General features: G+C 37.8%; 2 protein-coding genes across 5 annotated transcripts in view; both read left to right on the top strand.

Annotated features, from left to right (window-relative positions):
• LOC107597075 (PERQ amino acid-rich with GYF domain-containing protein 1-like) overlaps positions 1 to 5,805 on the top strand; it is a 26,314-nt gene extending 20,509 nt beyond the window's left edge. Inside the window, exons 13-23 of the mRNA XM_016287987.1 lie at positions 676 to 779; positions 880 to 980; positions 1,079 to 1,149; positions 1,247 to 1,273; positions 1,530 to 1,718; positions 1,800 to 1,969; positions 2,937 to 3,097; positions 3,359 to 3,522; positions 3,604 to 3,651; positions 3,752 to 3,896; positions 4,769 to 5,805. Of these exons, the coding sequence (XP_016143473.1) occupies positions 676 to 779; positions 880 to 980; positions 1,079 to 1,149; positions 1,247 to 1,273; positions 1,530 to 1,718; positions 1,800 to 1,969; positions 2,937 to 3,097; positions 3,359 to 3,522; positions 3,604 to 3,651; positions 3,752 to 3,896; positions 4,769 to 4,836 (1,248 nt within the window). The 3' untranslated portion in view covers positions 4,837 to 5,805. The remainder of the gene's footprint in view (positions 1 to 675; positions 780 to 879; positions 981 to 1,078; positions 1,150 to 1,246; positions 1,274 to 1,529; positions 1,719 to 1,799; positions 1,970 to 2,936; positions 3,098 to 3,358; positions 3,523 to 3,603; positions 3,652 to 3,751; positions 3,897 to 4,768) is intronic.
• A 4,495-nt stretch (positions 5,806 to 10,300) lies between these two features.
• Positions 10,301 to 23,963, top strand: LOC107597047 (telomerase Cajal body protein 1-like). Of its 4 annotated transcripts, none has more exons than XM_016287952.1 (12): positions 10,301 to 10,473; positions 11,039 to 11,262; positions 14,038 to 14,215; positions 14,357 to 14,452; positions 14,558 to 14,666; positions 15,308 to 15,396; positions 19,458 to 19,681; positions 21,137 to 21,348; positions 21,485 to 21,588; positions 21,684 to 21,827; positions 22,585 to 22,769; positions 23,165 to 23,963. In XM_016287952.1, the coding sequence occupies exons 2-12, from the start codon at positions 11,055 to 11,057 to the stop codon at positions 23,200 to 23,202; spliced, it is 1,587 nt and encodes a 528-aa protein (XP_016143438.1). In that variant the 5' UTR covers positions 10,301 to 10,473; positions 11,039 to 11,054; the 3' UTR covers positions 23,203 to 23,963. The 4 variants fall into 4 exon arrangements, 3 of the variants coding, with proteins under 3 accessions (XP_016143438.1, XP_016143436.1, XP_016143437.1); XR_001610427.1 differs by having other exon boundaries at positions 10,302 to 10,389; positions 22,585 to 22,883; XM_016287950.1 differs by having other exon boundaries at positions 10,302 to 10,389.
• The last annotated feature ends 1,623 nt before the right edge of the window (positions 23,964 to 25,586 follow it).

Genomic DNA, 25,586 nt, shown 5'->3' with positions numbered 1-25,586 from the left:
TTTAACCCCTGCATAAGACAATAAATAAGATTTATATTCCGCTTCTACTCAAAACTCACTTTAAACCACCATCTAGTGTTTGTAATAACTTCCGATTGCCGTGTGTGTTTTGGCCATGTAATGTTGCTTAAATGAAATGTTAATACCTCTGAGTCAGAGCGGCGATCATGAAAGAGAGAGCACAGGCAGACAGCGCTGGAAGCTGCTAATGCTCATCAGTAAATCAGTGGAAAATGAATTGAAATGATGATTCTGTCTGAGCTATGCATTTTAAAATGAACACGCACTAGTGTAAATGTAGCTAACAGATGTGTAAACTGAAGACTATTTGAGCTTTATTAAAACTATTTGCACTGATTTTTTGTTAGTTACATTTTGTTCCTTTGTGCAGTGGCTCAGGAGATGAGTCTTTGAGTCTGTATAAACATCAACAAGCTGAAAAATAAAACCAAAGTTTTTTTTTTAGATAATGTAATCTTGTTAAAATAGATTTCATAAAATTGGTATCGAAAAAAGTATCATTCAGGAACTGGTATCAAAGTCAATGTATCGGTATCGATATTGAAAATTTTTGAACGATACCCAGCCCTACTTATGCGAGTCTCTCTCATGAATAAATGTATGAGATAAATCACTGTCACGGGTTGATGTGTGTTATTGACCTCTGTCTATCAGGGTAATATGGATCAGGAGCGGCTGAAGAAGCAGCAGGAATTAGCTGCTGCCAAGGCTCTTTACCAGCAACTCCAGCAACAGCAGCTGTTCCAACTCATCAACAGGTTAGTTTATGTTTGTGTGTCTTTTTGCAGTGTCACTTGAGTATGCTTCATCTATTTAAGACTGCATTACAACCCTCTATGTGTGTTTTTTTTCTTGTAGGTGTGAAGAGCAGGGTATGATGCCTTCGTTAAACAGGTCGATGTCAGTGCCAGATACAGGGTCCATGTGGGACATGCATACCTCAGCCTCACAGCCAGCAGGTGCACACACAAAACACTTAAAAAGTCATCCTTTCTTTACTCGCTCACTTGCATCTGAAAACAAACTTTCTTTCACGCTCTCTCTTTTCCTTGAGCAGGCAGTGAGGCCAGTCTATGGGACTTAATGAATTCTTCAACTCAGGGTCCAATTCTAGAACAGCTTCAGAAGGTGAGAGTTGCCGCTGATGCCCTCTGCTGGTGATCTGAGGAAATGCACTGGACTCAAACTCCCTGTTCTCATTGCACTGCACTGTATTGTGTTCCAGCTACATGAGAGTTTTTTAATGCGTTTGGCACTCTATATATATATATATATATATATAGAATAGAAATTATGTAAAATTATATTAATATATCAATATTTCTGTTTTTTAATCAAATGAATGCAGTTGCAATAGAGATGTCTTTCAAAAACATAAAAATCTTACCAGCTCAAAAACTTTTGAATGGTTGTGTAAAATTAATTTTGTTTTAGTAGTTATTTAGTTGTATACTTTTCTCTCTCACACTCCATCTCTTTCTTCATATCTTGGTTTTTCTTTTTCCCAGCAGCAGGATTTGCTGATGAAGTTGCTCCAGCAGGCTCCACGCCAGGGTTCCTCAGGGTCCGGGTCGAGCTGGAGCGGAGGACCCATCCCTGGGCTGGGAAAGCAGACCAAGCCCCTCAACCTCCTGGATGTCCAGCAGGAGGCTGAAAGAATGCACAAACAACAGCACAGAGTCCAACAGCAGCAGAGGGTAAGACACACACACACAAACATCACTGGTGTGCAGTCCTGAAAATCAAAATAAATACATTATGGTTGTCTCGCTCTACAGTGGGGTGATGCCTCTTCGTTGTGGGGAGCGGCTGGATCTTTGGATGGAAAGGTGGGTGGTGGCAGCCCCTCTGGAGGAGGGATGGGAGTCTGGGATGAGGCTCTCAAGAACCAGAGCACACTTCGCAACAACATGGGGCTGAAGAACAGCCGCAGCAGTCCCTCACTGAGGTAAACACAAACCACTAACAGCTTTTCAGTGGCATACCAATATCTAGTAATCACGAGGTTCTGATGATGTGCGAAATCCAGATGGAGGGCAGGAAGTGAATAGCCGAATGGATGAGATGGCGGAAAGTCTGTACTGGACTGGTTTAGACACTATTACAAGAGAAAATTATAAACAGAAAATCACAACATATGTTGGATGCGATCCTTATATTATAAAGAGGAGGGATTTTTCAGCTAAATACTTGCCTGCTGTCGAGGCGGTGGATATAGGCCTAGCAACTAACCCTGGTTGCAAACAAGCTATTTTGAAAGTGAATCCCAAATTTATGAGGGATGCGGGATATACTGTATGGCACTCCTGAAACTTTGCTGCATGTACGGGGTATGTGGCCGTTGGTTCTGTTAGCAGCACGTAAAACAAAACTTCAAATTCGGAATTGATTATAGCCTAGAAAGTGAGCAAATAGCGCTTCAATATAATCACTAAAAAGCTGTCACTCACTTTATCGCAATCTCACAATGTTATATTCAATAAAGCTCTCTAAACTGCAAATATTATATCTTATTTACATCCACGTGTCTATGTGTGGCATTTAGCATTTAGTGAATTCTGACTGTCTCGCGCTGAATGCTTAAGAGTTGGCAGCCCTGTATCTGTTTATGTTTCTTTATTAATATCTTAATATATTATTATTATATATTATATTATCCATTTGCACACACAAGCATTATCCGACTCGGCTCCTCCCGACCGTGGACGCCGGTTTACAAGCCACTTTAAAAAAAAAAATCTCTTTACCATAATCATTAATGACCAGAAAGGTCATGGCAAAAATGTTCTTGTTTATATTTTAAAAAGTATATCAAACTGGTAATCAAACTCATGACCTTGGCATTGCTAGCAGCACTATGCTCAAACAATCCGAAGTATTAGTTCTAGCTTAAGCGTTTGTGTGTGTTTCTACAGTGAGCAGTACATGATGAGAGGCCGTAAACACACTGAGGAGGAGGAGCGGCTGTTGAAGCTCCTGCAGGGGATGAAGTCTCAGGATGGCTTCACCACCTGGTGTGAACAGATGCTGCATGCGCTCAATTCCTCCGCCAATAACTCCTCCTCTTCCCAGGATGGTAAGACATCTCTCGTTTAGGATTTGCATGCACCAGCTTTTGTCTCATTTGGGTCGCTTTGTATTAAAAAATAATCTGAAATACAAATTCTCTTTTGACAACATCTGCCGAAGCTGACGATTATGGTGGAAAGTAATTTAGACTCGTCCCTCAGGTTGTAAAAACAAACAGAAGACATGTGTACAGTAAACACACACTTGTTAGCCCAGCAGGCCCAAGAGTTTCTAAAGCAAAAATGTGAGCGTGTGTTTGTGTTCACAGTGCCTACCATTGTGGCGTACCTGAAGGAGGTGGAGTCCCCGTATGAGGTGTTGAACTTTATCTGCTCCTACCTGGGCGACACTGTCGAAGCCAAAGAGTTCGCCAGACAGTTCCTGGAGCGCCGTGCCAAACAGAAAGCTAACCACCAGAGACAGCAGCAGCAGGTGTGTGTGACAGGAAGATATAGAGTCATTGTGTGGGGCTGTTTGCCTACTCCTAATAAAAATCTGGGGCCTCTCTTATAGCTCTCCAAAGAGATGGCTGGACTTAGCATGAACAACTTCCCTCTGCAGGTATGAGTGAAATTCTAATTTGACACAGAGGGCAGAACCCAGTCTTAGTTGTCATTTATCAGATTTTGCCTCTCATTCTCTCATTCTTTTTGTCTGTTAGGATACTGTACGAGGAATGAACCCCAGTGCCCTGCAGACAATGTTCCAGGCAGTGCATTCTGGGAAGGGGGGTGTGGTCTATGATCAGGCAGCAAAGCTGAAGAAGAAACCGCCCATGATGCTGCACTCTGACCCAAGCATCTTAGGTAACCTATTTTCCTCTTGTACTTACAGCATGAGCAGAGTAGTCTGATTCCTGAGCAAATGACGCCTGTCAGCTGGTTATTCATGAACCACAATGGTTATTTTTTGTGAACTTTTGGAAAAACAGGGACTTTTAGTGAATTAAACACATACAGCTTAGAACTTGCTGTGTAATGTTGTGCATAAGTCTTGTGGCACTTTAAAAGCATAATTTGACAGTGTAATTGCATTTTTCCAAATATTTCTTTCTAACGCTCTAAGAGAACATTTAAGAGGAATCAAAAAATTTTTTATGGTTTGTGCAAGGGTTTGATTTTTTGTGAAATGAAATTTTGCTCTGGAATGAAATGCTCCGTTTAACTGTGAGAAGTTTAATGAAAACCTACACTACTATTCAATAGCTTGGGGTTGGGAAGGTTTTTTTAAAAATTAAAAATACTTTTATTTGGCAGATGCATTTAATTAAAAAGTGACCGTGAACACTTCAAATCTGATAGAAAAGATTTCAATTACATAAAAAAATCTAAATAAAATGACATGTACCCTTCTATTCATCAAAGAATGCTGAATTGCTGACACAAATCATATTTAGCAGCACAACTGTTTTCAACATTGTTAATAAGAAATGTTTCTGGAGCACCAAATCAGCATATTAGAGTCATTTCTGACACTGAAGCCTGGAGTAATGGCTGCTGAAAATTCAGCGTTGCCATCACAGGAATGAATTCTATTTCAAAATATATTTAAATAGAAAAATTATTTTAAATTGTAATAATATTTCACAATATTAACCTTTGTTTTTTCTGTGTTTTTGACCAAATAATTTTAGCCTTGGTGATCAAATTGATTTTTTTTCCTCTCCCTTTCTCTTTAGGGTACTCATTCCATGGTGGCCCTGATCGGTATGGTCTAAACGAGATGGAGATGGTGGAGGATTACTGAATCCACAGCAATAGCTACACGAGGCCTTTAAACCCGCGGGTCCACCTAATCAGACTCCGCAAGTCGAATGTGCACTGCTTTGAGGGAGAGGGGTTTGGGGATAAGCCAGGAGTAAGGTATCGGTTTAGGGATGGGTGGGTTTTGCTCTGGGAATAGAAGAATGTAATTCAACAGGGAAGGGAACAGGTGTGAATTTATTTTTGTGTGTGTGTTTTCGGGGGATGGGGGGGTGATAAAGTTCTGGCACTTACAGCATTAAGCACCTTACACTCAGACTAATGCACTTTATTAAGATAGAGGTTTTTTTCCTTTTCGAGAAGATTTACTTGTATATTTATGTGGTATGCTTCAGAAATGTTACCACATATATATACATATACTGTGTGTGTGTGTGTGTTGAAACAGAACTGGAGTTTGTGCTGGGAGGAAATGGTGACGATTGGGGGACCATTGCGTGTTTCAGTTCAGACATTATCAGAAAAACAAATCCTCTCTTTAAAGACAAACACTGTTGTTTTTTATATACATATATATAAAGTTTCTATTAAAAAACGTAAAGCTATTATAAAAAAATCTTTGATTATAAAACTTGAAGATTTGCACTCACATAAAATGCAAGTTAAAAAGATTTTTAAAAAATGCGTTAGATATAATAGAGATGAATATTTTTGTGATTGTGTGCCTGTGTGTGTATGTCTATACACGCATGTTTGTTCGAGATGAAAATGAGAGTGTGCGCGCGTGAGCGTTTAAAGCATACCAGTCTGCACAATGTATTTTTTTTAAATCGCTTACTTAGACGTATGATCAAAAGAGGCCATTTCGTCATTCAGAGTGATTTTTCTTTTCTTTTTTTTATGAACCGAATGCGTGAATGTGAATGCTTGTGTGCAAGAGGAACTGTGTGTATTACTCCTCTTGTAAATGTGCAGTATGTGAGCGAACGAATGAATGAAGGAAAGAAAGAAAGACCGAGAGAGGGGGGCATCGGCACAACACATCCTCTTTCACCAGCCCTTCAATTCCCCAACAAAGAAAGACCTCTAGCTTCAAACACAAAAGCTTTAGCCCATTTTACGCCAACCAGCACTCTTAGTTTTCATGGTAGGGAGTGCAAGAGATGTCTTTTCCTGCCTCATCTTTGCCTCTGTGAGGTTTAAGAACATGTCATTAGCAGCATTGTTTTGTTTGTGTGTTGTTGAAGAGCTCAATCGTGTATACCTTTAGGAAATGGTTACTTGTGGTACATACGTTGCTTCATGTGTGTGTGGTGTTTTTCTGTCCCCACATGTGTGCCTAAGAACTAAAGGGCGAATGATTAGACTTCATTGCTGCCATTGAGACATTATTTTTTAGCGAAGGGGTGTGGTTTCCTTTGGGAGGCTCCGCCCCCACATGCCTCCCATGCTTATGAACCAAGAGCCTATCTCTGTACAGTTTTATTGTAGCCTGGGGATGCTTGGATGAAAAATGTTTGATATTTGGAGGATGTGACCTAACATTGCCTTTCTGTCCACTCTCTTGCTCTCGAGTGACTGAGGTTTTGACTATTTCTGGCTGGAAAAAAAAAAAAAGATCGCAACAAACTGTGCAAGTGCACTCAGCAGTGCACAAAATGTTTGTATATTTTGTTACTTGTTCATTGTTGTTGTCGACGACGACAATGATGGTGATTTATTTTTTCTTTTAATGTTATATATGATTATATATGAATCTATGAATATAAACAAAGTATTGGACTACAAAAGGAAGAGCACTTGGGGCTGCTACTATTTTTGTTAGTTTTGAAAAATTTTCCTTGGATTCTTTTTTTAGTTGCCACCGTGTGAAGTGCATTTGTGTACTTTTTTCTTTCATTCTTAAAAAAAAAAAAAAAAAAAAAATTTTTGAATGTATTCCAAAAATGTAACGGTGTAGATGGGGTTGCTCAACACGGGATATTAAAACGTAATCAGCAGGACATCATCGGGAGCGAAATCGAAAAGCTTACCACAAAAACACACTGCCTCTACAATCCTGTTCATACAGACTTTGACTATGAAAATGAGAACTTAAAAGATATTCTATTCCATACTGGAGTTTTGGTTGTTTACAAACCACACAGACGTTTGTGGGTGCTTTTCCCCCCTTTATTTTTTTGGTGATTAAATATGCGATTCTGCAGTTTAGAATCATTTTGTCGGGGGGGAATTTAATGGCATGACGTCAGACCCTTCCTTTGCATGTGGATATGAGCGCAGCCTATGTAACTTGCTGACTGAAACAAACTTGGATCGCTGGAACACAAGTAATGGAATTACATCAAAGCTTTCATCATGTACCTTTATCTCACGGACAGGGTGTGTTTTTAAGAATCATAAAGGCGACCATATTTGTTTAGCGAACTTCTGTTCGTTTGTTTACCTTTGACTAATCTTTCTTTGTAATGGAATCAAATTGATCAAGACAGAAGAAATGCTTTATGTACCTGGAAAGAAGGCAAAAATCAAGACAGCACAGATGACCTCTTGGTACTGTAAGATGCATATTGAATGCTTTAACATTTGTCCCTTTTACCCAATCATTTTTTTGGCTTGTGGATTATTTTGGATGGACATATCTGTGATGGATGTTGATGAGAAGAACAACAAAAGAATATATGTATGACCTCAGATCTGCCCATACTTCTCTCTGGGGGGGACGGGGTGTCATGGCCATCATCTTCATAAAGATAACAAAGGGACTAGCACTGCCCTGATACCCTCACTATGCACTTTTCCTTTGCTTAAAACTGTGAGGAACTTTCACTTGGGCTCGGAGAGCGCAGACAGAACGCAAGATGCCCGCTTTCTGTCAGCAGATGGACGCTTCGAGAGATTTTGACGCCCTTGCATGAGACTCGTTTTCCTGAAGGTGGTTGTTTCTCAGTCTGCTTGAGAACGCCACCACACAAGCTTTAACCGTAAATGGATAAGGGACGTTTCAGAGACATTAGGACTTGTGGAAAAATCCTTGGAATTTTCCCATGGAGGATTTTCACTGAACAATGTTGATATTTAAGACTATACGTACAGTCTCCAAACTTGGTGACAATGTGGAGATTCAGAACAGATTCACTCAACAGTGCTCTCCGTTATGTAAAAAGGATTCAACTGCTCGGTCCAGGGTGCTAGCCAACGCAAAATGTTTTTTTTTTTTTTTTTTGTGGAATGGAATTGATTATTTAGTTGATGACCGAAAAATACCGAAAAAAAAAAAAAAAGACTGGAGGACAGGTTTTTTTGTATTGGAGATAAAGAGCCGATAAGCTCCATCAGCTTTATCGCCACCTGCTGACTGCATGGCTGAAGAGTTCACCTTTGGCTTGAAGTGGTTACTGTGCTGCAAGACCGTCTGTTTGGTAATGACATTCATTTGTTTGGTTATATATGTTCATTCATTTATTGATTTTCCTTCCTCTATTTCTTCCTCTATTAATTAGGTTAAGGTTTGTTCTACTAACAAGAAAAGACTTGGCAACTCCCAGAACATCCTAGCCAACAACTATTTTTTTTAGTTTTTACACTTAGAAAAACACTTAGATCTACTCCTGATTTGTTAATTTTTTTTCTTAAATGATGTGATGTTCCTCAGATTGTTTTTTTATTTTTTTTATTATTATTCCTCCTTTTCTCTGTTTTGATTAGATCTTTGCCGTTCCAGATCCTCTGATGAAGCCGGAGGCTCTCCAGTGCTTGGTGTTGCATCTCCACCTCCCCTTAATTCCTGTCCTCATCCTTCAGAGAAAGATCCCAAGGTCAGGAATTTCAAACAGCACGTGAAATGATGACTGCATGACGAGAACTAAAAGCTCCGGAAGAAGTGGAGGCCTGCAGTTTCATTTGCACCATATTCGGACTACTCGGAGGAACGCGTTTCCTTGCTAAGAGGAGAGAGTGAACTGTGAATGCTGGAACGGCGAACTATGAGATCTAGAACCTGCACAGAAGAGTTCTGCTCGAGTGCAGCCAGGGTCAAACACTGCACACACATTAATAACTGAAATACACCTGCATACACACACGTCCAAAAAATGAATTGTTGATCACACACTCGCTGACATGGCTTAACACCGTTCTACTACACTTCATCTCTGGCTGCCATGTAAATAATGTATATAACCCTAACCCTTTTCCCTTTCTCTGTTGGGTTTCAGTTTTCTTTTCTCTTTTATGACATGCCTTAACAGTTCAGTTTTGCCTATTAAGGCACACTTAAGATGAGTAAAACAAACAAAAAAAAGTGTTAACCGTCAGCGAGACTAGCTCTGTGACATAATAGCGTGTGGTTTTATTTAAGAAACCCTTGAAACATTATGAACCTGCGAAATGAGTTATGAAACATTACAAATGATCCCCACAAAACATGTGTAATTAATTCTTGGTTGTAACTGGGCAAGTATGATGATGCACCCTAACGTTAAAACAGTTTTTGCTTTGCATTTTCAATACTCGAAGGCAGCAAACAAGTTTCCAGGTCAGAATTGTGTGTCAAATGTCTTCATTTTTGAGCTCAAAATAGACGTGGCTGTGTAGAAGTACTTTTACTAACACATGCTTGAGTGTTACTGAGCTAAAGATCAGAAAGGATGGGATCTGTTGGTGGAGGTGCTGCTGCACATGTCACTCTCTGAGTACGGTATTGCCCTTTTAAGATGATTAATTGTGTAATGTTACAGGTCAGATTAAACTAGAGATGCCTAATGTCTTTACTGGTATGCAAAAATCCATGTTTTAAAATGTTAATGAAGATAAAAATACATGTTTCTCATATTGATTCAGTGTGTGCAGCAACAATATTGACTGTCACAGAGCTGTGTGTTCATGTTAAAGTGATCCAGTGATAACAGTGGCACTGGCTGATTCTTAATCATAAGATCTTATACTAGGCATCTATCACACGCAACCTGAGGTGGATGTCTTTTGAGATTTCCAGAGATGCAAGGTCATTTTGACAATGTTTGAATATTAATTTTGTAAATAGTTTTGGGGGTTTCTGGTTTGTTTGAAGAAAAACAATAAATACTTCAGAATGAAGCACTTGTGTGGACGTTTCTCTCTATTTAGCAGTTGACATTAAAAAAATATGGGGTCAGTTGTCATTTTTTCTACCTCCTTAACCTGCTTTACATAAAATGTAAGTTTATAAAACAACTTATGACATGTCTGCAACTCATATGAGTGTATATAATATAAAAAAAATTCACAGGCAATTTACAAAACGTTTAAATAACTGAAATGCTGATAAAAAATTAGAATTAAATATTGCGTTGGAAATATAGTAATATATAAATGTACCCTTTTTTTAAAAATAAAATTATGTGGTGCTTGGAGAGGGAAAAAAACATTATTCAATGCATGGATTTTAAAGTAAGTAGTAAAATACTGATTATTGGCATTAAAAGTTGCATTTCTGTCTAAAACGTCCCATCTGTGTAGAAGCGGAGTACGACGCAAATATCGCGAGAGTCAGGTGACCTGGCAACGCATATATGTATGCAGGCATGGCGGCGCCCTGTGCTTACAAACACGACGCGTGAGTTCCTGTGTTGTTACAATATGTATATTAGTTTTATTAGGACAGTAGCTCCATGTAATCTAGCAGTTGTGGTTTCTGGAGGTAAAAACGAATTACCTTGTATATATATATATATATAGGCTATATATAAAATGATGCTGTGTGTAGAAATAACTTATTGTAAAAGAACATATTATAGTCAACAATACATATTTCTTTACAATATATATTGTTTTGTATGTAAAGTGTGTAATCTTGTAGTAAACATAATTATATACACACACACACTAAAAAACAGTAAAAGAAGATTCCCTGCCTGACACATCACTATCCATTATCGTTTATAAATGATACTTTATTTTGTTGATCAAAAAGGTAAAGGATTCCTAAGGTAGGATTTTCTGCCTATTTTCTTTTGAAGCTTTGATATGCATATAGCAGAAACTATTAATGCAGTAAGGAATTTCTGGGTTTCGTAAATGAGTTTCATATAATCATAATAAGAGATATCACTGTTTTTACTGATTCTAATGTAAAGAATATGGATTACAACAAAATACAGAGTACTGTATATCTTATTGCACGTTGCTGTCAGATAGTTAAACGCTCACTGCCACTGTATGTGAAATCCATGACTGAAATGATATAATGTGTGCATGTTCTACAGGCCACTAAACGCAGAGATGTCCGGTGCAGGGCAGGACGCAGAAGCTGATGGGGAACCTCCTCATGAGGGAGAGGTGGAAGGAGAAGAGGACGCACCACCAGCAGCAAAACAGCCTCGACTGGAGCAGGAAGATGTAGGTCTTGATTTACAAATGCTACAGATGGCTGTGGTGCCTTCAGCAGACACATGTGCGAGCCAAGGTGCAGCTGCGACTTTAGAGGAAGGTGAGGCCGTTGTCTTAACGTCTGATTTACAGCGTCCTGTTTGGCACGCTGTCAATATGCCCCTCTGATGTCTTAATATGCGATATAAACTCCATATGTGGTACTCCTACTGCCATATTTAAAGAATTACATGCATCTCGTCCTTTAGTTCTTCATATGCATCCAATTTTGTAGTTAGGCAGCACTTTGCAAGTGAACTGCCGGTTCCTTCCAAAAATGTGGATGTGATGTTATTTTTCTTGGATCTGAAATAAAGTGTGATTGAACAGTTCAGGGTTCATTTTTTTTTTACATGGTTCGTCAAGTGAACACCATTGAATGTTGTTCACATGTCCAGTATAGCTGCCTTTGATCACAGATAGTCAGCAGGTAACATTCAAGTAGTGAATAGTGCCTCAGTTGCCTCCAGGGAACAAGCCATGGTGGACTGGTGCATACATGTTTAAATTAGGGATGCACGATATATCGGCCACCATATCGGTATCGGCCGATAAATGCTCATTTTTTCTGTTATCGGTATCGGCCTGATAAGAAAATTTGGCCGATATCTTAAAACCGATAAATAATGCATTATTTCCTTCAGAGACACTTCAGATGTGCGCTGTTCGTTTGCAGCCTTTTGTGCAATTGTACATTGTAATATTGTGTTTATTTGATGTATATCTGATTTATCTCATATAGAATGCGTTTGGTTAAGTTAAAAGAGCGCTTCAGTTTACCGGTGATCGTCTTTAGCTCAGCGCACGCAGCTCAAACAGCAGTGCACAACATTAATAACTATGATTGGGAATGTCATGTATATAACATTCTAATGAGAACATTATTATAATAAAACGTTGTGAATTCTTTGGGTTTAGTTGCTGTGTTTCAGCGCGTTGATATGGGAAGAGCGCATCCACAACAGGATCACACATTCTGACTATAGCACGCAATAACTGCATCATTTTGTACATATATAAGTTGTAATATTATGTTTATGTTGTATTAATATTAATCTCAGGATGCATTTCCTTGAGTTAAATAAGCTGCCAGCAAAACGCTTCAGTTTACCGTGTTCATTCAGCTCTTCAGCTTCAGCACGCGCAGCTCAACGGCTGCTATTTAAAACAGTGGTATTAATTTGTTACTTTTTCAAAATCATTGATACATTATTAATAACAACAACCACTTGTATTTTTCTCTTATTATTTTCATCAACAATATGGTTTAGTAATTAAAATAATTTAATTATTGTCCGTGCAGAGGCTATTCCGTTTTATTGATCTATGGCGCATTCATTTTGATTCTTTACACGTGTAATGATGTCCAATGACTTGTTTGCATTATTTATGCATTATTTTATTTATTTGTAAGACTTTTTTATGACTAAATTTGGTAATGGGAGCGTAAAAATATTTTTAAAACGTACACCGTTCAAACTAGGCTGCTTATGTTGAAGTGTTTGGGATGTGGCTTTTAATGATGAGACCTTTTTTGTAATCAGGCTCTCAAAAAGTATATAACAATTTGGATATAGATTTATCGGCCAACATATCGGTTATCGGCTTTCAAAAATAAAGAATAATCGGTTATCGGTATCGGCCAAAATTTTCATATCGGTGCATCCCTAGTTTAAATATATGCATATCATTGGATTTGGTTGTGTAGTTTTTAACCCCCAGAGGAAATACTTTTATTTAGCCGGTGTTTTTAGTAAAGATGGATCTTAAGAATCTTTTTTTTTTTTTGCAAAATACAATATGAGGTGACCTGCTTTATGTAAAACATAACAGATTTTATAAATCCACTAATATGACTGAGATCTACATCATGTGAGTGGACATAATATGAAATATTTTTTAAAACAATTTCTGTTTTCAAAATATTTAAATCAGAAAAATGAATGTACTCCACTTCAACAATGCATATTTCTTAACAATATATGTTATATATTGTTTATATTAAACGTGTTTTGTATGTAAAGTGTTTTGTAAAATTGTGTAATCTTGTAGTAAACATTTAAATCGGGACATTGCTTAATACATTAAATTAGAAATATTGGAAAAATGAATGTACCCATTCTTACAAACAACAAAAAAAAGGGTATGTTTACTTATTTAGTTCCTGGGATTCACTAAAAAAAACTGACGCTATTACCAGCATGCAAGTTAATATGTGGCTTATGTTTAATTAAATGAAATTAGTAAAGTGTTTTAAGGGGAAAAAATTATATAATATAAATTAAGTTTTGGGCAACAGATACTTGAGCCAAAAATGTACGTTTTGTCACAATAAAAGAAAAAATTACAGCATTAAGTTCTATATGTTCATACTATATTGTGCACCTTTTAAGGAATAGTTCATGCAAAAACAAAAATGTCATTAATAAAAGGTTATGAAATTTCAAACCTGTACTGAAATGCGTTCGTATTCGCCATCTCAATGAATAGAGAAATGGAGCTTTGCAGCTTCAGAGAAGATTGTTTCAGAACTTCAATAGAATTCAAATTCACACAAGCCATATTTTGTGATGCTTTTGGAGCTTAAAAAGCCTCTTTCCCCATTTATTGTAATTGTTTGGAAAAGAGCCATCATTAAGCTATATCATGCAACATGCTTCATTTTCTTATCTTAAGGTGAGGAAAAGTTGACAGATTTTTTAGTGTATTTTCCTTTTATCTCATTTAAAGTCCATCTGAAATGCACTTTTCTCAATTCTGTAAATAAAGTACCACAAATTTGCATCTTACTTTACTTGTCAACTAAGGTGTCCCTGTGTTATTTTGATTCTGTCAGTTGCCTATCATCAGACTGATGAAACAGGACAGGCTATGGGGCCGGAGGAAGTTGAAGGAGATGTGGAATGGCATCAAAACGGAGCAGAGAACCGAGAAACACTCGGACCGACTGAGGAGGACAGAGCAGATGAACCTGAGAAGAATGATTCAGAAGACAAGTCTGCTGAGCAGCGCTAGTAAGTGTACCGCTCATCATAAGCTATTGTGAAAGAGAACATGGTAGGAACAAATGCGTTGTGACACGGTTGCAGTGGGACGGGTATTTTCAGCTGGTCGTTGTGTGGCTGCTCAATGCTGTCTCTTTGCCGTGTTCACAGTCAAGGCCTCGACTTCAGCCAGAACCCTCAAATGCTGACAGGCTCCTGGGCCGAGTACACTCACTCCGCTGAGAATTACCTCAGAGGCTGCAAATGGTGACCACTGATGAAAGCAAGCTGTTTATGATGGCTGTATAGTGTAAACTGTATCACAGAGATGCTAATGTGCTGTCTATCTCTCTTTATGACGTCTCTCTGCAGGGCTCCGGATGGCTCCTGCATTGTCTCAAACAGCGTTGACAATGTTCTTCGTGTGTATAACCTCCCGCCTGAGCTGTACAGCAGCCACTGGGATATGCTTTCTGAAATGGTCAGCCTCTTCTAGAATATCTTGTCATATTTACGTGTACAAGTAAAAATACTAAGCTGCGATCAGTTCCCTTTGTTTGTAGAACTGATTTTAAGCCAGTGTTTAAGATGATGGCTTGTGACACAATTTAAATGTAGATTCTAGTTAAAGGCATAGTTCACCCAAAAGTGAAAATTCTCTCATCATTTACTCACCCTCAGGTTAGTCCAAACCTGTATGAGTTTCGTTTTTCTGTTGAGCTCAAAAGAAGATATTTTGAAGAATGTGGGTAGCCAAGCAGTTGATGGTCCCTATTGACTTCCATAGTAAGACAAATACTGTGGAAGTCAATGGGGACCATCAGATTTTTTTATTTATTTTTTATTTTTAATATCTTCTTTTGTGTTCAACAGAATAAATCAACGTATATAGGGTTGACACAACTTGAGGGTGAGTAAATGATGACAGGATTTACATATTTGGGTGAATTAAACTATCCCTTTAATACCAGCATCTTCATTTTGAAAGTCTTGGAGTGAAAGGATCACTTTTTTTTTTACTGTATTTCCAAACCCTTGATATGCATATAAATCTGTAAACAGTCTGATTTTCTGTATGCAGGATATGAGCCCATAATGCTGTTTTTGTTTGTGTGCACTCAGAGTCCAGTGCTGAAGATGGCAGAAGGAGACACCATCTATGACTACTGCTGGTTCCCCAAGATGACTTCTATGGACCCAGACACATGCTTGTGAGTTTTTCTGTCTGTCCTATTTCAAGGTATCCTAAATCAGCAGTTAAAAGCATCTAGACCAGTTTTTTTTAACAAGTTTTATTTTTTTAAACATTATGAATTATGAGTCTATCTGAGATTTTTTTCTTTTAAATGAGCATTTTTATCAGGCTTCTATGAAAATATCATTGGACATTTTTGAAAATAAAGCATTTTAATCATTTAAAATAAAGCATTTTAATAACTGACTAATGACCTTTTTATTGAACTTCAAGTGGGAAAAAAAAGAAAAAGCAAAAATCTCAGACAGACTTAAAGGTTTTTGGATCTGAAGTATATATATATATATATATATATATATATGTGTGTGTGAATATATGTGCATACGTGTGTGTGTGTGTGTATATATTCATATACACACACACACACACACACACACACAATCCTTTCAAAAGTGTGGGGTTGGTTATAAAAAAAAAAAAGACTTGTCACAGAAATAAAGCAAAAACTGCAACATTGTGTAGTGTTATTCCAATTTAAAGTAACATTTTTTATTCTTATTAAATATATAATATATAGCTGTTTTAATGTATTCTAAAATGTAATTTTCAGCAGCCATGACTCCTGTCTTCAGTGTCACATGATCCTTCAGAAATCAACGCAAAATTCTAATATAATATAATTTTGTGGAAACTGAACATTTTATCAGGCTTTTTTGATGAATGGAAAGCTCTAAAGAACAGACTTTTATTGAAGTTGAATGTTTTTGTAACAATATAACAATCTTTACTGTTACTTTTGATTATTTAAGTGTGTTTTTGCTAAATAAAAGTTTTAATTTATTTGTAAAAATCTTACTGACCCCAGACTTTTGAACTCTAGTGTAGCTATTTACAAAATATTAGTTTTGATAATGTCTGTTGCCTTTGGGTTAAGAACAGTGTTCGAACTATACCGTGGACTTTGGGGGAGCCCACTTGTTTTTTTTTTATAACCGGGGAGGGGTTTCGTGCCATGTCAAAATAACACATTGTCAATACTTTTTGAGACCCCCCAAAATTTCAAAAATCCCTTTTTCAGGGGAGCCCATGTCTTATTAAGGGGAGCCGAGCTCCCCCGTAGTTCGCACCCTGGTTAAGAGTGTTAAGAACAGGCCTTTCCCTTAATTATGCTGTTTGGAGAATCGCTGTCATTGTGGTCTGTGTGTGAAACGTTAAGGACTGTGTTTGCTGGGTGGTTTGAACCCCTCATTAATACTGGTCGTTTTGTATTTATCTCAATAGTTGCTTTGAAAGCTAGCAGGCGAGGAAAAAAGCAGAACAAACTGCAGGCTATTATCCATTCTGCAGTTCTGCTGACAAAGTCAGACCTGTGTAACAGTGTCCAAATTGATATGCAATGTGTGATTGCTTTATTGTGTTTGTGCTGTAGAGAATAATTGTGTTTGGCTTCTCATTCAGCTCATAACAAAATGAAACCGGCTCTACATGCCAATGTTTGTGACCCCTGATCTAGAGGAAGATCAGAAGAAGCTCTTTCCAATATTTCTGGTGCTTAGTACTTAGTGAAGACTAATGTGATGTTCATGGCTATCAGGAAAGGTTAGACAAAGGTTTTAAAGGAATAGTTCACCCAAAGGATTGACATTCTCTGATTAACCATGGTCAAGTTTCAATCACTGCTGATGTCCACACTCACATTTTTCACAATCTCCATTGCCTGGTTTACAGAGTGGCCCAGTTAATTCTTTCCTGAGACATGGCACGTCTTTAAAGAGATTGTGTTTTGTTTAATTAAGCTGCTATTGTTCTGGATCAGCAATGCTGTGTTTCCCTTCTGTTATGATCAGTGCTGATGAGCCTTGTCTCCTCCTCTGGCGGAGATTGTTGGATTCAACCCAGAATGTAAATTTCAAGGCTTGTATTTATTGAGGCTGCTCACATTTCCTGTACCTTCTGCGAAACCCTCTGGAGCGACTGAGTGGTTTTGATTGCATCCATTTATAAAACTGTTAGTTCTGGCTCTGAAATATGACTGATCTTTGCACCATACCTAACAACATCCATTTTGTACTGAAAATGTGTGTGTTTATGTGTATAAACGGCAAATTATCAGGTGTTTTATTATTTATTAACATTTGCAGAAAATAAAAAATTCATAACTTTTAAGTGATCTTAAAACAATATTAACATAAACCCATTATAATAAATGTGACCCTGGACCACAAAACCAGTCATAAGCAGAAAGCTTATTTCTGTCAAGACAACTCTCTGAGGGATTGGCATGGTAATGTACATGAAAATGTTAATGTATTTGGTCTTGGCGGAATAGATCTGCTACGCTGCTGCTGTGGCAGAGCAAGTACCGAGACTTGCTACTGCTAACACATCCACAACATGCTGCTGTAAGCATGTAAGAAATACTGCTGCTGCACATATAACACATATGAATAACCCCCATATAGCATACATGAATCACCCCGTAGCAGATCTATACTGGTGGAGCTGGGGAAGGTGGAGGGTTTCTGAAGTGGGCTGCAAACTGCTACAGCAAGCAAAAGCCAGGTATTTGAATACTGAGCAGTAAGCTCATTGGCTACCGATACAGGAGAGAACCAATCAGCTGCAATGTGACGATGTCGCCAGTTCAGATTGAGCCAGACCTATCAGACTGCGCCATCTAGAGTTTCATGCCAGAACTCTGTATTTATTTAGCTTTCAGATGATGTATACATCTCAATTTAAAAAAATTTACTCTTATGACTGGTTTTGTAGTCCAGGGTCACAAATGTGCCTCTGTCAGAGTTCGGTCAGCTCTCTGTCAGTAAATTTTTTCCCATTCATTGATTTTGTGCATTCATTTTCGCAAGTGTGATCATATACTGTTACTCTAGTGCAGGGGTGGCGAACGTCAGTCCTGGAGACACAGCAAGCAAAAGCCAGGTATTTGAATACTGAGCAGTAAGCTCATTGGCTACCGATACAGGAGAGAACCAATCAGCTGCAATGTGACAATGTCGCCAGTTCAGATTGAGCCTACTCTGCAGGGCTGCGGCTCTCCAGGACCGGAGTTCGCCACCGCTGCTCTAGTGCAAGGTTGTGAAAAAAAGACATTATCATAGCTACCTCAGGAGGTGAAAATTGATGCAGTGCTAATAATTTCACAGAAATTGACATGTTATTTTTCCCAGCTCTCTTTTCTATCCCTGAATGTAAAAACGAAAAATTAAGCCGGATTCTTGATTTTTCGTTTTGTTTGAATAATTGAAAAACTAAATATGTGCTCATTTTTCAGATTTCAATATTAAAACAAAAATTGATTGGACGGAAGATACCCTGATTTGTATAAAGCACAGCACACATAAGTAACTTTCAAAACAAGCAGCTTTCAAACAAGCAAAACTTATTGGAATGATTGGATTTTGTCTGCAAAAATTAATTAATGTGACCACACTGTAAGAATGTGAGCAAAAAATTCATGTGACTTGCTGATCATGTTCCAAGTGTTCCATTGAATTTCGTGAAACCCACCCCCTGATAATTTATCAGTTTTACAGTAAAATAGTAGCATCGTATTTAAACATTGTATGATCTAAGTGTTCACATGAGAACTTGCATTGTTTTATTCCATCCCAAAGCACAGAGATGATTTATAAACATAGGATTTTTCTAGTATTTTTCAGTGTTCTGAAAACTTGAATTTAGGTAAAAGACTGTTTTAATACGTTGTATTGTCCCCTTATCAATGCAAAGTCATCACAAAATAATAAAGATTCATGCTGATATACCAAAACCTCTTGTATAGGGATTTTCCAGACTTTTGAATGGCATGTACTCATATGCCTCCTTTTTTTTTATCTAGCAGTCGACGTCGTCTTTCACTTCAAATTGTTTAGCTCTTCATTTGTTAGATTATCTATTGTGAATGGGTCTTTTGTGTTGTGAGTTTGAAAGAAAGCCAGTCTTACTGTCAAGTCTGATGTTGCAATCTCTTGTTTTTCCCAAAACAATAGATTTCATTGGGGAAAGTTTTAAGATTTTGCAATATTTTCCCGTTTTCTTCTTTTCTTTTCCCTTCAGCATTGCCAGCAGTAGCCGAGACAACCCCGTCCACATATGGGACGCGTTTTACGGGGACCTTCGAGCATCTTTTCGACCCTACAACCACCTGGATGAGCTGACAGCGGCCCATTCGCTGTGTTTCTCTCCTGACGGCTCTCAGCTCTACTGCGGCTTTGACAAAATCGTCAGGGTCTTCCACACCGACCGTCCTGGGAGAGACTGCGAGGAGAGGCCCACCATGGGTGAGGGTCTCTCTTGTAGAAGAATAACCGCTACATCAATCACTCTCACTCTTCAAACGCTTCTTAATTGGGGACATTAAGACGACTGGCTGGCTGGTATGGGTGTGGAATGCCTGTAATCCTATTTCTTTTTGTTTGTTTGGGTGGATTTGTTCCAAACACATTCATGGCGGGAAACACATATTTGGCTTGATTAAGCTAACACGGCATGCATGCCTCTGATCTAGACAGTAGCTGTGGCTATAATTATCTTAGCATGTTTGTAGTGACTGACTCATTCATAGTGTTTCAACACTGCTATTGTAATTAATTAATGGTCTGGATTTGACATAAAAGATCTTTGTTCAGACTGATGAAGGTCTGAAAGATGCCGCCTACTATTTATATTATATTATATATATATTTTTGTTTGTTTTTTAAAATTGGATGCAAATGAAAAGAGACTTTTTTTCATAAAACATCTGGCTTGATTACATAACCTTCAAATTATGTAAAATTTTATTTACAAAAATAGACTCAAAAATGATATTGTAAAATTGATGATGTTGTTCCATGTTTACATACCAAGTTGTCATGGAGCAGCTGATATACATAATCTACCTGTCAAAAGTTTGGGGTCATTTTTCTTTTCTTTTTTTTAAAGAAATGAATACTGTACTGTACTTTACTCAATAAGGATCCACTCAATTGTTCAAAAGTGACAGTAAAGACATTTATAATGTTACAAATAATTGATGATAAATGCTGTTCTTTTGAACTTTCTGTTCATCAAAAAATCTCAATCAAAAATGTTTCCAAAAAAATATTAAGTAGCACAACTCTTTTTCATCAAGGATAATAAAAAAAAATGTTTCCTGAACTTCAAATCAGCATATTAGAATGATTTCTGAAGGATCATGTGAAGATTAGTAATAGATGCTGAAAATTCACTACATTACACTACATTAAAGGGGTCATATGATGCTTTTTTAAAGATCATTATTTTGTGTATGCACAATCAGCTTGTAACACTCCAAAGAGAAAGAAAAACTTGAAATCGCATCATATGACCCCTTTAAAATATATTCAAATAGAAAACAGTCATTTTAAATTGTAATAATATTTCCTATTATTCATGTTTTTACTGTTTTTTTTAATCAAATAAATGCAGGCTTGGTGAACATAAAAGGCTTCTTTCAAAAACATCAACTCCAAACTTTTGAACAGTAGTGATTGCACATCAGACGAATTCTATTTTAATTGTTCTATATTAATTCTATATTAATTAGTTGTGAGCTTTGACTATGTAAAGTCAGCTTTTCCTTGTCTGGAAAAAATTCTTCCTTGTCTGGACACTTCGTTTTGTAGTTTCTCATTATTCAATGATTTTTCTTGGTTTTCTAATATGAAACCAAACTGATTACAAGTAACTGTTGTTCCTGTTTTTCTTCCCGCTCATTTCATACCTTTTTTAAGTCAAGAAACAGGGTCAGACTGGCATTATCTCCTGTATTGCCTTCAGTTCGTGCGAGTCCATGTACGCCTGTGGGTCGTACTCCCGTTCGGCCGGCCTCTACTCCTGTGAGGACGGTTCTCTGCTGGCCCTGCTGCCCACTCGACACCACGGAGGCCTTACACACCTGCTGTTCTCACCCAATGGCTATCACCTGTACACGGGCGGCCGCAAGGTCAGTGGGCTCATATGTCCCTCACAGGTTTATATGGCCAAATTCAGTATGACAGATACATCCACCAATCAGAAGTGCTGTTATTTGTTTGCATGTTTTGAATTGTCCAGCTAATGTTATGTGTCACTGCTTTCAGGATTCAGAGATCCTGTGCTGGGACCTTAGAGCTCCGGGACAAGTTCTGTTCTCCATGCACAGGAACGTCAATACAAACCAGCGTATCTACTTTGACCTGGACCAGTAAGATAAAGATATACCAGTTTACTTAAAATGACAGCATAGTAAATAGATCCATTTATGCTTTGCTGATGTTGATATTTGTGTGTCTGAAATAGATCTGGCCGATATCTACTGAGTGGGGACACAGATGGTGTGGTGTCAGTGTGGGACACCCTCACAGCGCCACCTGATGGGAACGAGGAGCCACTACAACCTCTGCTGCAGTTTCAGGCGCACACTGATTGTACTAATGGCATCAGGTATAATTAACAGAATTTAAAAAACATTTATAAAATGTATGAAATAAAAAACTTAGTGATATATAAAATGTAAAGTTCATAAACTCTTTAAAAATCATAGCTTTTATGGATGATCACTTCACCTTTTTATTGTGGCTCTGTTATTAATTTTTCTAATTTTAGGAGTACTGAAAGGTTAAGTTTGCAGTAGAATTTCTCTATTTTGGGTTCGTCCCTTACCCAGCCTTTAGTCTTCTCTGAAATAGATTTATTAAAATTAGAGATATTATAATTTGTACTTTTTACTAAGAACTTAAAAAGCATATTTTCAATTCATGTGGTATTCATGCACTACCGTTGAAAAAAAGGGGGTCAGTAAGATTTTTAAACATTTTTGAAAGAAGTCTTTTACGCTCACAGAGGCTGCATTAATTTTGCAAAATATTATTACAGTTTAAAAATAACTGTTTTCCATTACTCCAAGATCCTTTAGAAATTGTAATATGCTTATCTGAAGCTCAAAAAATTATTATTATTACTGGTGCTTAATATTTTGTTTTTTTTTTTAAGAATAGAAAGTTACAAATGAAGAGCATTTGTTTGAAATCTTTTTTGTTGCAATGTAAACGTCTTTATGGACACTTACGATCAATTTGACAGCATCGCATCTTTAACACAACTGTGAAAACGTAAGCATCTGCTAAATAATTAAAGGCAATTGAATAAATATTGCTAATTTGACCTATCCCATTTTTTTCTTACTCCTTCATCTCTACAGCGTGCACCCTTTCATGCCATTGGTGGCTTCGTCCAGTGGTCAGCGTAAGTTCTGTTGGCCGTCTGACAGCGAGGACTCTGAGTCTGATTCAGTTGAGGGGAATGTGATGTCATCAAACGGCGTTCGACAGGACAACGCTCTGGTGCTGTGGTGGGCCGGCCCATTGGGCTCAACCAATGAGAGAGGTCAGGAGGAGGAGCCAGCAGTTATTGAGAGCTAGATCTTTTGATTGTAAAACTGCACTCCTGACGACCCATAATCTACTGCCAAACCTGTAATGATTGTTTAGGTGAAGAGTGGTAAGATTGTAATTCTGCATCAATTTTAATTGTAGAATAGTCCCTTTTTAAAATCCTCCAGGCTTTTTGTTCTTTGCATGTTGCTGGGTTTGTAAACCTCAATCAATGAATGTGTAGAAGTCAAGACTGAAATCCTCCAAAATCCATTGAATTTAAACCGGTTCTGGCAGCAAATTATGATTCCGATCACCTGGGACACTGATCTGAAATATGAATAATTCATGCATAGATTTCATTTTGTTTGGACGGGTACCTAAATTGATGTTTACGTTGTTTACCAGCAATGCTTTCAGGATGCCCTGTCGTCGCTGGAGTGTGATTCCGCTCAGGTTTCCGATGCAGCAATGCAGCCTTTCTGATTTGCATTGGGTTTGTTTTCCTTTCACCATGTAAAGCCGGTTTTCAGGAAACACATTGAGTCTTGTCTGGGACTTACTTTAAGGACTGTCAGTGAACGCAGAAGAGTTATTTCAGGAGCAGGTTTAATCCCTGTATGTGATGATGTTGACTATGGGAAGGCTGTGTGTGATGGACTGAGACAGTTCATCTTATGTTAAATGTGCCATAGAGCTACAGTGGGCAGCTGTGAATATATTTTTGTAAGCCAGTAATCTGCTTCATTGTGTGTGAATGTGGTTGTTTTCCTGCCTCTCAGTGGGCCTCGTTGCTTTAGCTGAGGCTGTGCATTCCCTTTTATAATAACCTGTGTTTATGTTTGTTTGTGTATGTGTTGGAGAGAGAGAGCCTTTGCATATTCTAATGTTAGCTGTCATCTTGACACAATGGTGTGCGTTTTTACAAATGTACGCTTTTTACAGCTTTACCTTGTGTGTGTGTGTTTGTGCCTGTAATTTACTCTTTAAAGCAGTGGGTTTGAATGTTTCAGGCTTGCCAAACATGCTCTAGTTAGAGTGCTGAATATCTTATTACATTCACTGCTGAACGCATCAGTTGTTTGTACAAATGCGTAATACAAACCTTTTTTGTACAGTTTCTCTGGATTGTAAGCCAAATCATTCAGGTCTGCTTGTGGTTTCTTCTACTCAGAGGAACCATTTGCAACGGGTAGATCACTGTGGCTGAAAAGATTAATAAACATGTTTACATAAAAAATGTCACAATGTTTCTGACATTTATTGTTTTTTAAAGGAAGTAGTAATCACTATTACTATTGCTCAGGCTTAGGTGTGTAACTTCCTGTTTTTGTGCTGTGTACAGCAATGATATCGTGCAGCTTTTCAAAGTAGTCATGGGCCTGATTCACAGAAGTTTTTTTAAAGGGGTCATAGGATGCCCATTTTACTTACACTCACTTCTTCTGGAGGTGAAGCTGGATCACGAATGATTCGAGCGAACATAAACGCATTTAGGTAGACCGGGGCGCATTCTCTTCAAAAACAAACATAATCCACTATGTATTCAGCGGCTCAGATGTCGGGAGTAAATGACGACTGCTATGTTCATTATTACATCCAACAACAAAACACCTCAATCGCTTAGGAGTCATTCTTGTCTACATCTGCTCCGGCGGTGAAACAATGGCGGGCTGATGACAGCTCACTCAGGGCGGAGCTAAGGTAAGACGCCAGTCCAGTCTGTGCTGAAACGCTACTGTCAATCAAACTATCGTGGGAGGGGCCTGTCTGTGTGACGTCAGGGGTAAAGGGGTAAAGATTTGAGCAGATTAAAAAAAAAAAAAAAAATAAAAAATGGGTGGATTTTTATTATTTTAGGGTGGTTGTGTACACACACTGCCAACACACATTTCAGTTCAAACAACTTGTAAAAGTGCATGGCGCACCCGATGACCCCTTTAAGAACAAATGTGATTAAGTTCTTAACATAAATTCTAAGAAATTTGTAAGGATGTTCCCAAGTGCATTTTTTTTTCAAGCTTTTTGCAAGTATTTTCTTAAGAGAACATATTTTTTCACAGCATTGTATTACAACAAATTCAGTACAAATCTTAACAATGAAGTTCATTTTATTTATTTTTTCAACGTTTGTGTGAAGAACATTTAAAAAAATTTAAAGATTAAAAAACATATACAGTATCTCACAAAAGTGAGTACACCCCTCACTTTTCAGCAACCATTTTAGTATATCTTCTCAAGGGACATTATTATAGAAATGAAACTTGGATATATTTTAGAGTAGTCAATGTGCAGTTTGTATAGCAGTACAGATTTACTGTCCTCTGAAAATAACTCATACAGCCATTATTGTCAAAATAGCTGGCAACAAAAGTGAGTACACCCTAAGTGATAACAGCTGTATGTAATTTAACCATGCAAAGCCACATGTCCTATTCATCATGTTAATGTTTTTGTCTGCTTGACAGGACCATTCAAATTTGTGTATCTTGTATTAGAGCATTTAAAATGTGGTGCTTTGAGTACAATTCTCTCATACTGACCACTGGATGTTCAACATGGCAAAGAACTCTGAGGATTTGATAATTAGAATTGTTGCTCTCCACAAAGATGGCCTAGGCTATAAGAAGATCTGTAACACCCTTAAACTGAGTTGCAGTACAGTGGCCAGGGTCATACAGAGGTTTTCTAAGACGAGTTTCACTCGGAACAGGCCTCGCAAGGGTCGATCAAAGAAGTTGAGTCCTCGTGCTGTGCATCAGGCACAGAAGCTGGCTTCAAAAAAACAGACGCACGAGTGCTGCCAGCATTGCTTTAGAGGTTGCAGAAG

This window comes from Sinocyclocheilus grahami, unplaced genomic scaffold (genome assembly GCF_001515645.1).
Source record: "Sinocyclocheilus grahami isolate Dianchi unplaced genomic scaffold, SAMN03320097.WGS_v1.1 scaffold227.1, whole genome shotgun sequence".
In the NCBI taxonomy this organism is placed as follows: Eukaryota; Metazoa; Chordata; class Actinopteri; order Cypriniformes; family Cyprinidae; genus Sinocyclocheilus; species Sinocyclocheilus grahami.
This window is presented reverse-complemented; position numbering and strand designations above follow the sequence as displayed.

Coding starts and splice junctions, on each gene's coding strand:
- LOC107597047 (XM_016287950.1), top strand. CDS start 10,346: ATGTATGCAGGCATGGCGGCGCCCTGTGCTTACAAACACGACGC. Junction 10,390..11,038: donor TGTGCTTACAAACACGACGC/GTGAGTTCCTGT, acceptor CATGTTCTACAG/GCCACTAAACGCAGAGATGT. Junction 15,397..19,457: donor ATGGACCCAGACACATGCTT/GTGAGTTTTTCT, acceptor TTTTCCCTTCAG/CATTGCCAGCAGTAGCCGAG.